This window comes from Hipposideros armiger, unplaced genomic scaffold (assembly GCF_001890085.2).
Source record: "Hipposideros armiger isolate ML-2016 unplaced genomic scaffold, ASM189008v1 scaffold_30, whole genome shotgun sequence".
In the NCBI taxonomy this organism is placed as follows: Eukaryota; Metazoa; Chordata; class Mammalia; order Chiroptera; family Hipposideridae; genus Hipposideros; species Hipposideros armiger.
Window position 1 is genome coordinate 2,334,190 of NW_017731380.1, and position 14,103 is coordinate 2,348,292.

At 38.8% G+C, this 14,103-nt stretch overlaps 1 protein-coding gene across 2 annotated transcripts in view; it reads left to right on the top strand.

Annotated features, from left to right (window-relative positions):
* LOC109379858 (CD302 antigen) overlaps positions 1 to 14,103 on the top strand; it is a 123,291-nt gene that overhangs the window by 14,003 nt on the left and 95,185 nt on the right. For both annotated transcript variants that reach the window (XM_019636832.1, XM_019636830.1), the window contains exons 4-11: positions 391 to 555; positions 4,049 to 4,159; positions 6,411 to 6,551; positions 8,885 to 9,076; positions 10,574 to 10,731; positions 12,218 to 12,328; positions 12,880 to 12,968; positions 13,116 to 13,285. In XM_019636832.1, coding sequence (XP_019492377.1) covers positions 391 to 555; positions 4,049 to 4,159; positions 6,411 to 6,551; positions 8,885 to 9,076; positions 10,574 to 10,731; positions 12,218 to 12,328; positions 12,880 to 12,968; positions 13,116 to 13,285 — 1,137 coding nt within the window. The remainder of the gene's footprint in view (positions 1 to 390; positions 556 to 4,048; positions 4,160 to 6,410; positions 6,552 to 8,884; positions 9,077 to 10,573; positions 10,732 to 12,217; positions 12,329 to 12,879; positions 12,969 to 13,115; positions 13,286 to 14,103) is intronic.

Sequence of the window (14,103 nt, forward strand, 5' to 3'; positions counted from 1 at the left end):
TGTGTAGCCAGCAGCCAGTGTGAGCGGCTGTCCAGAAGCTGGCGACTGATCTGCCTTGCCTGGGAAGAGCGCAATGATGGTGCCAACTTGGGCCAGTGAAGCAATGTTCTCCACAACTAAACTGAAGAACAAAACGACAGCAACTTGTCTGTTTCCCTTCCCCAATTACCCAGCACTATTCTCATTCCCCCCAATTCCCCAATAAAAATCTTAAAATAATAATAATAATAATAATAATAATAATAATAATAATAATGTGGTCTAGTCAGGCACTAAGCTTAGCATATCCTAAGAGTACGCAAATTGAATTTCAGTATTTATAAGCATTCTAAGTAATAGAAAACATTATGTCTTTACTTTGTGATCACTGACATATCTTTTTATCAACAGAAAATGGCTGTAAAGATAATTGGGAAAAGAATGAGCAGATTGGAAGTTGCTACCAGTTTAATACTCAGGCAGCTCTTTCTTGGAAAGAAGCTTATGTTTCATGTCAGAATCAAGGAGCTGAGTTACTGAGCATCAACAATGCTGCTGAATTAACTTATCTTAAAGGTAAGTTGCACTTGCATGTGGTAGAGCAAATTACTGAAATTATAAAGATGCTGTCTGTCTTCCTCTATTTTCATATCCAGGTGTGTTGTTTTGTGTATATATTTTTCTATCTTCTCTTGGTATTTAAAGTTCAGCAGTGAAACCCACAAGCAAAAAAGCACTGAATATAATCCTGTTCCATCCATTCAAAAGACATCTCATGATGGAGACTAAAGAGAGGTTAATGTTCAGAAAATGGGGTGAGGTAGCAAGATTAAACTGCTGCTCTAACCCTAAGTGAAAGGATTTGTATGTGTACTGGACTTACAGGGAGATCACTTTATAGATTGTGTAGATGCCTGACCAATGCTCTATACACCTGGAGCTGATGTAGAATAATATTGAATGTCAACTATAACTAAATAAACAAATAAAAAAATAAATACATGCATGCATACATACATACATATACTGGGGGTGCCAAAAAATGTACACATTTTAAGAGATGTTATCTATGTATTACTTTTCGAAATTGAATTGAATTACAGTAGCAATGTGTAGTATGATGTTTGCTCAAAAGATGGCGTTAATCAAATAAATGCTAGTGTAATTCATTGTATTACAATTTTAATAGTTTTTTTCTTAAAATTTGTATGCATTTTTGCTACCCTCTGTATATACAAATATATATAATCTCCATGCATTAGTTTTTATTTAGATTTATATCTATGTGATTTGTACAGAGAAAACCATATCCACACTTTACTTTGTATACATATCTGTGTGATTTACATATATAAAACCATATTCATATTTTTAGGGGTTTTTGAGGGTACTTTAAAAAGAAAGATTTAATTGGGGAATTGGGGAAGGGGAACAGATAAGATTCTGTCCTTCTCTTCATCAGTCTTGCTGTGGAGGACATTGCTTCACTGGCCCATGTTGGTATTATCATTGCGCTCTTCTCTGGTGAGGCAGTCGCTCACCGGCCATTGGACGGCAACTCACAGCAGCTCACGGCAGCTCACGGTGGCTCATGCCAGCTGCCGGCCAGCCCCACTGCAGCCTACGCCCGTCGCCAGCGACTCATGGCAGCCCAGCTCCAGGTTGAGCTGTGTTCAGCATCTTAGCTGTAGAGGGCGCAGCGTCACTGGCCCTCATGTGGGATCCAAACCAGGGTCTTGCTGCTCAGAGCTGGTGTCCCAAGCCAACTCTCAACCAACGCGCCACTCAGGGGGCCCTTGAGGGTACTTTTGACTATACACAGTTTTTTACCTTACTGCAGACTTTAGAACTCAATGTCTACACCAGGTGACCCTACTGGAACTGATATATATATATTTTCTTGTTCCTGAAGCCCTGTCTATTTCTTCCACAGTCAAGCTCTTAGAAAGTGCAGTGTATCTTGCAATTCACTCCTAACCTCACTTGTGCTCATTGGTGGAGCCGTAATTGGGCCTGTGTCCTAATAGCCCTCATTCCGGACACCTGCCCATCCCTTGAATGTTGGTGTCTGTGTTACTGCTCCTGGCTCCTTCCGTCTTTGCCATTGCAATCTGTGCTCTGCCCAGAGGAGCGCTTCCACTGCCTAGGTGTCAGTCCCAGTGGAGTCGCCTGGTGTAGACTGTTCTAAAATCTGCAGTAAGGCAAAAAATTGTGTATAGTCAAAAGTACCCTCAAAAAGCCCTAAAAATATGGATAAGGTTTTATATATGTAAGTCACACGGATATGTATATAAGGTAAAGTGTGGATATGGTTTTCTTTGTACAAATCACATAGATATAGAGCTAAATAAAAAGTAATGTATGAATATACTTTTCTACATGCAAATCACACAGATATATCTGATATATATAATGGAACAAAATATACTGGGGGTGCCACAAAAATGTATACACATGACTTGTATTCATATTTTGTTATCAGTATATATTGAATACTACAATTTTAATATAGTTTTTTTTCTTTCTTAAAATGTGTATACATTTTTTTTGGCACCCTCTGTGTATCAGATGTATTTGTGTGGTTTGCGTGTAGAAAACATATCCATTCTTTAAAAATCATTTATAGGTATATAACCTAATGTACATATAAAATGTAATTATTTCATATGCATATATACAGATATATAGATTTTATATATATAATACAATAATACATCATACATAATTCCCTGGGAGGAATTATGAAACTGTTATCAAATGTTTTATTGCTAAGACTATTTCAACAAATGTATAGAGACTCCAACCTGTGAGCTCTTCCTGTCTGTCAATATCATCCTTGTCTTCTGTAGACCATTTTTTCAGTGGTTCTATCTCTTCTACCTGACCCTAAATATCTTCACATTTTTCCTTCATGATGTCTTTGAAGTCTTACCAGGTTCTTGAATAAGAACCTGTGGACTTCCCTGACAGTGGTATGAAAATCTTTACAGTAATTCACACATTCTTTACATTCTCTTTCCAATGCACATGGACCCATAGTAGCATGGTTGCATCCATTGCTTGTGGGTATATGCATGTTGGCACATCTGCAGGTGGCCTCACTATTTAAATTGTTTCTGCTTCTCTGTCTTTCTATTTTTTGCTGATGGCATCTTGTTGTCAACTGATAAGTTACAATGATACATCTCCACTGTAGTGTGTATGTGTGTGTGTGTATGTGTGTGTGTGTGTGTGTGTGTGTCTGTCTGTCTGTCTGTCTGTCTCCTATTCTGTATCTCCAGCCTAAATGTCTCCTTTGCACTTTAGAGCTGTATGCCAAACAGCTTCTGTACATATTTCTAAAACAGTACTGGTAACACTTTACCATTTTGGAGATCCACAAATCCTGTCTACTAGATTGAAATCCTCATGAGGGCAGGAACTCTTATTTTTGTATCTTTAGTACCTGGCAAATAGTATGTTCTTAATGAATTTAAACTGCCAGTCTGGAATACAATCAGATCTTCAAAATCTAGACATGCGATGGAAATTGCTTTTTCTCTAATATTTAACTGCTTTTTTAAAATTTATTTTTCAATTACAGTTGACATACAATATTATATTAGTTTTAGGTGTTTAACATTGTGATTAGACATTTATAAACTGTACAAAGGGAACCACCTTGATAAGTCTAGTACCCATCTGACACCATACATAGTTATTAGAATATTAAAACTATATTTCATATGCTGTACTTACATCTCCTTGCATTACAACTGCTTTCTGACAAGAGGGTTACAAGCAGTGAAACAGCTATTCTGAAAGATTCTGTTCTTACCTTAGAAGAAAGGGAATTACACAAGCTAATGGGAAAGCAGGATTGAATCATCAGACTTTGCGTTTCTCAGTAGTCTGAGGTTTTGTTGTCTATCAGCGTCACTTGCCTTGTTGGATAGACAGCCTCCTACAGGGAAGGATTCCTGCCTTACAATGAAGGCCTTCAGATAATGCTATTAGTAGTATCTTAAATTTGACTTGGATAATAACACAGGTAATTTTGTCTCTTGTTAAAATTATGTAATTCTTACAGAAAAAGAAGGCATTGCAAGAATTTTCTGGATTGGCTTAAATCAGCTGTATTCTTCTAGAGGCTGGGAATGGTCTGACCAAAAGCCATTAAACTTTCTCAACTGGGACCCAGGTAACTGCTCTCTCCTCCACCTACTATGCACAGAGCAAAAGCTATAAATGCATACATGCATGCATGCATACATACATACATGCATACATATGTACATACATACACAAGTAAGTAAGTACGAGCTTCCCACTTATTGAGAACTTAAAAGAATTTCAAATCTTGACAACTCTCATCATGGTTATCTCTCAGAAGAATTTTTTTCCTAAGATCTTCTTAAGCTTAGCCATTATAGCCATTAGGCCATGATAGCCAAGTTGATACCATGATAGCCAAGTTGAACCACACCATGGGCAACTTGCCTCTAACCTTTATAGTAACCATACATGGTTAGGTAAAGGCAGAATGGACCCCACCACGTGGCCCAGGAGCCATTCTATGCCTCTTAGAGGACTTACCATGTCTATGCTGACCCACATTGTGTTTCATCTGCAGCTTAACTCTAATATGGAAATATTCCCTCATTTTAAAACTCTTGGGCTGGCCGAGTGGCGCGATGGTTAAGAACTGGCTTGGGACGCCAGAGGGCCCCAGTTCGGATCCCACATATGAGGGTCAGTGACACTGCCCTCTACAGCTAAGATGCTGAACAATAGCTCAACCTGGAGCTGGGCTGCCGTGAGTCGCTGGTGACGGCATAGGCTGCAGTCCCCTGCTGCAGTGGGTTGCCATAAGCTACCGTGTATAGCCGGCAGCCAGCGTGAGCAGCCAGCAGCTGCTATGAGCAGCTGTCCAGAGGCTGGCGACTGATCTGCCTCGCCCGGGAAGAGCGCAATGATGGTGCCAGCTTGGGCTAGTGAAGCAACAACTAGACTGAAGAACAAAAGGACAGCAACTTGTCTGTTCCCTCCCCCAATTCTCCAATAAAATCTTAAAAAAAAATAAAACTCTTGGGGTCTCCCACTGTAGCACTGTAGCACCCAATTACTGGCAGCATAATAGCTATATTACACAAATAAATCTTAATTCCTTAAAGAAAAATCTGTAGTGAATAAAACAAATAAAACCCTAGTTAGCCAAAAGATTTTTTTTCCCCAAAAAGAAGGTTGGAGAAACCTTCCTTTTTTTTTACATTACCTTATTTAATTTTATTTAATCCACGCAGCAATTCTCTGCTCATCTTCATTTTACAAATGAGAAAATTGGGGTGCAGATAAATTGGGTTAAACTTTCAGTTAATGATGATGTCAGGTGGTTTAAAATAACAATTCATTATTTTTCTCTAATAGAGTTCTGGGATTTGATGGGCTTGGCTGGCTGGTTGTCACTTGGAGTCTTTTATACAGTTGACTTTATACAGTCAGATAGTGGCTAAGACTGAGTGTACATGTCAGGAGCCAGAGCTGGGATGTCTAGAATAGCCAACGGCAGGATGGTCATCTCTGTCTACGTGGCCTCTGTCCCAGTGGCTGGCTTGGGCTACCTCACAGTTTAGCAGTCACAGTGGTTGGATATCGTGGATGGCAGTTGACCAGGCAGAAACTGTAAAATTTCTTAATGACCTTGCTTCTCAAAGCATACTGCATCATTTCCACTGTATTCTTATAGCCCTATTAGTGGCTCATTTTCAAGATTCTAAGAACAGCCCTGGGTATAGAAGTCTGAACAGTGTCCTTTGATTTATTGCAGAGATGCCAAATATCTGAATACCTTTTCAAAAAATCAAACCTTAGGCTTCTGACAAACATAAAACCTAAAAGTTAACATTAGCTTCAATACTAAAGTATTGTGAACACACATAAAAAATAACAACACACAAAAACGAGTTAAGTTCAATAAAATACCAATAGGTCATTTTACTTAAATGAAATTTCATTATTCGTAAATAAATTCTCTATTATCTCAGTAAGTAGAATCCTTGAAGATAATTTAATCTGTAATTCAAGGTCTTAAAGGCATTACAGAATCATAAATTAGTATATTTGCTGTATAGAGTAGCAGATTAAGAGCTACTGGCCGCAGGATGTGACATGGGTATTGATTGGGGGCAGAGGTTTGGTTTTTGGTTTGAGATTTTTTTTTTAATTAACTGCAGTATATCAGAGTGTTTCCCCTGCATTCTATTTTTAGAAGAAAGACACATTTAAGCACATGATTGGCCATTTAGGCTGATATATTTCAATTTAGTAGAAGTTTTTAACTATTTTATGTGTTCTCATAAAAGCAGAATATTGGGAATACAAATGATCTTTTCTAACCATCACTCTGGCTCTAACCTTTTGCTTTTAACTGTTGAAAAATTTTATTATTGAAGATATGCCCAGCACACCTACCATAGGTGGGTCAAGCTGTGCAACCATGGATGCCACGTCTGGTCTCTGGAAGAGTTTTTCCTGTGACGCTCAACTGTCCTACATCTGCAAGAAACCATTAAATAACACAGTGGAGTTAACAGGTATCTTTCTCACTTCCTTGTACAAATACTGGGGTTGCCCCAAAAAATGTATACCAGTGACTTGTATTTATCTTTTGTTATCAGTATATATTGAGTATTACAATTTTAATACAGTATTTTCCTTCTTAAAATGTGTATACATTTTTTTGGCGCCCTCTATAGTTCTTAAAATTACAGTTTCGTGAAGTCAAGTCAATCCATTTCTTCTACTGTTCTTTCACCGAATACTGCCAGTGCAGAAAAGTACTGATTTTGATCCCTGTGGTTAGATATTATCAACTATAATTGAATAACACTGTGGTTTGGTATATGCCCACAAGAAGGCAAAGATATTGTAGACAGGAAATACATTTCTGTTCTCAGGTGGCTGTTTTTTTTACTAGAGCAATGGTTCTCAAAGTGTAGTCCCAGACCACGAGTATCAGCATTGCCAGTACTTATGAGAAATGCAGATTCTCAGGACCTATCCCAGATTTACCAAACCAGGAGGTCCCAGGGTGGCTGGGACCCAGCTATCTGTGTTGTAAGATGCTTCCTGGTGCCGCTGCTGCACACTCAGCTCTCATGTATTACCACCTGCTTCTGTGAGAAGTCAGAAAGGATGGGCACAGGCACACTGCCAGGCGTTCCCACCTCCGGCCCCACCATGCCCACCTCTTCTCTGGGTCCTTAGGTCTTCATGCTGATTAATCAGGTAGAAAAGGAGAGGTGCAGAAGGACAAAATGTGGACGAGGAGAGGTTTTTTTCCCAGGGAGTTTGAGGGTAAGAGAGACACAGGGCAGCTGAACTTTCTGAGGAGTCTTTGCAAGAGTGGAGAAGAGGAGTGCCCTTACTATCACGCACAGTGCCCACCGTGTCCCTGGTATTTGATTAAATCCTCGCTGAATAAGAAAAAGCGAAGACTCAAAACTCAGACGGAAAAAGGAGGGTTAAAAATGTCTTGCTTTAAGGGATGATGGGGGAAGGGAGTGAAGCATCAATTTTCTTATTCACATAGGAGCATAAAGCTATCTCTTTAAGGTTAAAAAATAAGTATATAAAATAAGGAAAGTAAGGGGATGTTTTAAAATAATAGGGGAAAATGACCATTTATCTTCCAAGTTGATTCAAACCAAATTTAGCCCATGTAACAAAAGGCACAATAGAAAAGATATCACAAATGAAAATAAACCAGGGAGGCTGATGGTAGGTCAAATAAATACCCTGTAGTAGCAATAAAGTAAATCATAGTGTTGCCACATGACTGAATAATATGCATTTACTAAAATAACTATGCCAGCAAGAAAATACAAAGAGCAGAACAAAATGATGTGCCTACTTATCATTTTAATCTTGTAAAAATATGAATTCATAGAGACAAAGATTAGAATAGGAAAATGATTGGTTTAAGTTCAATTATGTGTGATTTTTTTCCGCTCCATTCCTTTATCATAATTGTAAAATATAGTAAGTGCTGTTTCAGAACCTTAAAGTTAATTGAGTTATCTTGCAAGTGTGAGAAGCTAGCTGAACCTGAATTTTATCCTTTCGTAAAAACCAAAGTGTCCACATTTTTAAAATGCCATGTTTTTGTACAATAAACATCCCAAACAGTTCCAAATCCATGAAGTCTGCATCCCCAAACTACTTTCTAGTTCTTTAAAAGGGGTAGAAGCATTTCCTATGGCTTTATACATCATTCTTTTTTTTTCTAATCTTTCTTGACCATCATTCGGGTGAGTTTTGTCATGGTCAAAACAAAGAATCACTAGTTGCGTGAGGGTTAGAGGTCTAGCGAGGGGAGGCGAGAAGAGGTCCAGAGATGCCCTCCCCCCTTTCCCTTCACTGCTGCCCTCTATTGGTGTGGAGTGTATACATGTCTGACTCTTTTCCTTAAGTCGGCCAGTCCTTTGTTCAACAGTGAGCATTAATGCATATCCCTGCTGAGCTGACTATCCCTGAAAAGGAGACTCAACTCATAATCTCTCAGAGGCGGAGGCTGGCGGGGAACCTAACAAATTCCATACCAAGGAAGAGATTTGTCAGCAACTGGGTTGCGCCACACCTTACTTCTGCCTGCGGGAACCAAGGGCAGCCCCTCCTTAAATAATCTGAGCCCAGCCATGGAGCACATCTGTGTCACATTCAAGTCATACCATCGGAATCCCTGCAGTCACTCTTATGATGCTACGTAGACATTAGGCACCCCATATACTCATGTCACTGTACTATCTGACATTTCATTCCCCAGTTTTCCAGAAGCTTTATGATTCAAGAAAGGAGAATTTGTAATGTTACTGATTCACAGTAGACGTAACTGTACTGGAATATAAATAGCTGTTTTTCCCCCCAGATGTTTGGACATATTCAGATACCCGCTGTGATGCAAAGTGGCTGCCAAATAATGGGTTTTGCTATCTGCTGGTAAATGAACATGATTCCTGGGATAACGCACATATGAAATGCAAAGCCTACAGCGGTGACCTCATCAGCATTCATTCTTTAGCAGATGTGGAAGTGGTTGTGACAAAACTCCATAAAGGGGGTAAGTTTTTAAAATATCCTATTTGAGAGGTGTAGAACATTTTAAAGTATCCTTCGTTTCAGACTGCAGGAATGAAAAGCTTACAGTTTGATCCTTATAGATCAGCTCTGTCCAAAAGGCTCTTCTGCAGTGATGGAACTCTCCTATAATCTGTGCTGTCCAGTACAGTAGCCACCAGCCACTGTTTGCCTTTGAGCACTTGAAATGTAGCTAGGGAAACTGAGGAACTGAATTTTTAATTGATTAAATAATTTCCCTTTTCTCATAAGTGAAGTACTTATTAAGTTCTCCAAACACTTAAGTGATGATTCTTTCACTTTTGTAATTGTTTGAAAGCGAAAGACTGAAGAACAAAAATACACTACACTGGCAGTCTTATAATGTCCTCCTAGGATTCACTAATAGTCCTAGCTAATAGTAGATACCTATTCTGTGTCAGCATGGTGCCAATTGTTTTACCTGGGAAGGCAGCACATTCCTTCCAGGTACTAAATAAGCAACCCACTTCCTGTCTGAGAGTATCTGCTCTGGTCTGAAACAGATCAAGAGAATTGTGCCAGATTCCTGTGCCAAATTGGTTCTAATTAGCTGCTTTCTCTCAGAACCACCTGTGTGATATTTACATGTAGCCATCTGATGGACAATATTCGTATTCTAATTGGGATATCTCTAGTTGTATTTGCATAATTTTATCATTCCCCATAAAGCAAGATTTATCTAAACTGGATAGCAGGAAACCCAGCGTACAGGTCAAGGTACAGCTGTTCCGCCTGTGTGCTCTACCCACGGGAGTGACCTGAAAAGCACTCATCATTTGGCCTGCCTAATTTATCCACATTTTAACAGGTCAATTAAGAAACTATCTTCTGGGGCCGGCTGAGTGGTTCATTGGTTAAGAGTTGGCTTGGGAGCGCAAGCTCTGAGCAGCAGGGCCGCCAGTTCGGATCCCACATGGACAGTGACGCTGCGCCCTCTACAGCTAAGATTGTGAATAGCAGCTCAACCTGGAGCTGGGCTGCTATGAGTCACCAGCAATAGCGTAGGCTGCAGTGGGACTGCAGTGGGCTTCCGTGAGCTACCATGGGTGGCCAGCAGCCAGTGTGAGCGGCCAGCAGTCGGCATGAGCTGCCGTGAGCCGCTGTGAGTGGCCGTCCAATGGCCGGTGACTGATCTGCCCCAGCCAGGAAGAGTGCAATGATCACAATATCAACATGGGCCAGTGAAGCCACGTCCTCCACAACTAGACTGAAGAACAAAAGGACAGCAACTTGTCTGTTCCCCTCCCCCAATTCCCCAATGCTGTTCCCCTCCCCTAATTCCCCAATAAAATCTTTAAAAAAAAAGAAAGAAACTACCTTCTGAATTAAAACTTTAAAAGAAAAAAGAATACCATCAAGGCTCTTAAAGCCCTATATCATAATGTAAAAATCAGTAACAATGTACATATTGAAATGTGTAATTGAGTAAAACCAAACAAATAAAACATTTTTCTTTTAGATGCCGAAGAAGCAACATGGACAGGTCTGAAGAACATAAATACACCTGCCTTATTTCAGTGGTCAGATGGTACTGAAGTTACTCTAACATATTGGGATGAGAATGAGCCAAAAGTTGCCTACAATAAGACTCCCAACTGTGTTTCCTATTTAGGAAAGGTAGGAAACCCCCCTGTGGTTTATTTATCGTCTTATTGTTATACCTGATAATAATAGTACTAGTACTTGGGTTGGGATAGTTGTGTTTAAGCTGGGAAAGAAAATAAAAGGTAAGAGCCCAGTAGATTGTCTTTCTGATAGCTACTGAGAAAAGGTAAATAAAACAATGACTAAATAAGCAATCCACTTCCTGTCTGAGAGTATCAGCTCTGGTCTGAAACAGATCAAAAGAATTGCTTTAGGACCCAGATTCTTGTGCCAGATTGATTTTAATAAGCTGCTTTCCCTCAGGACCACCAGTGTAATATTTACACGTAGCCATCTGAAAAAATCCCATCTTCTGAATTCATGTTCAGGATAAGTTTTATATTAATCCTACTTTGAGCAGTGAAAAAAATAGTTTTATTAAAAAATTACGCCTAACTTTGTTCAGAGAATATTCTACTCATGCAGAATACTTAAACATTTATTGAACATGCTTTAGTTAAGAGTCCAAAATAAGCTGTGTCTTGAGCAGAGAGGACATATGTACTTCTATATTTTGTTTGTATCACTTTCTTATGGACTCCTAATTGTTTAGGAGGCTAATTATATCACCCATACTTCTACAGAAACTTAAGTGGAAGCATTAAGAGGTATGTGTATTTAGAAGTGTTTCAAGGGCAAAGGTGTATTTGGAAAGGTGTCAAAGATTAATTTAGAAGGATGTCACATTTGGTGTTCTAGTTAAAAGGATATCTAAGGTGTCTTTAGAAGAGTATCAAAGGTAGAAAATGACTTCCCATAGGAAAGAGGGAACTGATAGCATACCTAGGCAGTATTCCAATGTCTAACTAGAAAACTCAGTTCTCAGAAACCTTATCACAATTGATTTATTGAAATTTAATTTGAAGAAAGCAGAATGACTTAGTCAATTAAGCAAAATAAATGTTAAGTAGTATATTTGAAAGAGAGCTTTGAAGTGTAAGCTGAAGTAGAGTTGGAAGAAACGTTTGATTCTAGAGTTCTTGGAGAGTGGCTATTCTAACCATCATTTTACATAGGAGGAAACTGAGACAGAGAGGTTAGTTGACATGCCCAAAGGTTTTTAACTTGTGGATCATCTTTGGCCATTTCATATGGAAGAAGACTAGAATAGTAGCAACTGTTTGTGGGCTGAGTTCTTCTCTCTCCAACTTGCATACTAAGTACCCTTTGATGGTTTTATTGCTGCTCTTATAAGAAAATGAAATTCATTCCCATTGTGACCTTGAAGTGATTCTGAAATAATGCAGGCCTGTTGGGTAGCATTTTCTAGGAGTATGTTCTCATATTTCATCATCTATATTCATTCTCTCCCTCTCTTTTCTCTCCGCCTCCTCCTCCTCTCCTCGCTTCATAGTTTATGAGAAGAAACTATCTTGACTTAAAATAACCTAGAGTTCAATTTTAAATATGTGGCAAATAATGTCTCTTGTGGGCAATTTTTTTTTCTATTTTTTAAAAGCTAGGTCAATGGAAAGTCCAATCATGTGACGAGAAACTAAAATATGTATGTAAGAAAAAGGGAGAAACAGTGAGTGATGCGAAATCTGATAAGACGTGTCCTCCAAATGAGGTATGTAAAACCTCTACAAACATTTTCCTAAGCAGTATTACTCTTTCTTGGCTCGGGATGGCAGTTGAGCCTTAAATAGTTCAGACTTGGAAAATAGAGGAATGACTAGCTTCTCTTCATTTACATTAGAGCAAGTCAGAGTGCAGTGAATCCGTATATGGGCGTTCTTACAGAACAAAAGTTATGAGAAAAAGAGTTACCTATTTATGAATTGGTATAAAAATGTATGAGATTACTATCCTCAATGCTGGTATATTTACTTCCCTCACTTAAAATATTCCTGTTCAAAAATAATTCAACCAACAACATTATCCTCTTAGCATGAGTGAGGCACTGGGGGTAAAGAGAGCTAAGTCACACCTTGTGTCTGACGCAGGTTCGCCGTCTTGTGGAGATTCTCTATGAAATTATACCCCACCCTCATCACGTGTACGAATTCCCTGGCCGTGTCCTTAATTTCCATAAGTTTTGAGTGTAGAAGAACTTTTCTTGTTAAAGGGGGTGTCATCAAGCCTGGCAGACACTTTGACCATATTTCTCCCCTGATTTAGGGCTGGAAGAGACATGGAGAAATCTGTTACAAGATCTACGAGGACGAGGTCCCTTTTGGAACCAACTGCAATCTGACCATAACTAGCAGGTGTGCCCATCAATAAACATGTGCTAGTGAACTTTGAACTCTGGGTTCCTTTGCTAAATAATCTTCCTAAGAAAAAGGTGCATCTTCAATTTATATAGTAATTCAATCATTGTAAAAACAGCTACTAATTTGACTCTTGTTTTGTAGATTTGAACAAGAATACCTGAATGATATGATTAAAAAGTATACTACATCTCCAGGAAAATACTTCTGGACTGGCCTGAGAGATGTAGATTCACTTGGAGAATATAGTTGGGCAAGTGTTGGTGGAGTAAAGCGGTCTGTAACCTTTTCCAACTGGAATATTTTTGAGCCAGGTGTGTGTCTTAAGCCTTTAAAGTAATAGAATACAGTGACCTGTGAAATACAGCATGCTCCCAAATATGTTCTTCACTTCCTTTGAGATGTGAGGGAAATTATGATCTTCAAGTCGAGAGTCTATCGATGGGACCATAAATAGAAGCAGTGATTATGTCTTCCCTATGAAACCCATGGGAATACCCCAGTAAAAGAGCTAGCACCCTCAGTGTTAGTTTTCCTTTGTTTGTTTGTTTTTCATCTTTTTCATGTAAATATCAAGCAGAAGCTAGAAGCTTCATTGTGAGGCACTTTATATTTTGATCTCTCTGATTCTTAACTTCTTTCTTCCAAATGGAATGTGTTTGTTTCTATTATTCTCAATGGATGAAAAGTAAGGAGACAATATATTGTAGGGATTGTTTATTCTGAAAGTTAGTTCGTCCTCCTTTAACTAGCCTAAAGCACTGACTGCAATTAGCCATAGAATTGGAACATTTGAGCTGGAAAGGACCTCAGAAGTCCCTTCTGTTTTTAGAGTTGAGAAACAGGCTTAGAAAGGTGATTTACTTGACAAAGGTTACCTGGTTATTGAATTACTAGAATCCAAATCTCCTGATTTCTAATCCAATGCTTTTTAGAGGATTTTGTCTTTGTAGAAGGCAGCAGTTATAAAGGACTCAACTTTTCTCCCTTTTAATTATTTATATTTTTGTGTGTGTGTACGATGTGATTATGCAGACTAATTTTCATAACACAGAAATTAAATCATGTGAGTGTATAATTAAATACAATATTTGAAATAGAGAATGCCCACAAATTTTGTAACACATGGTCA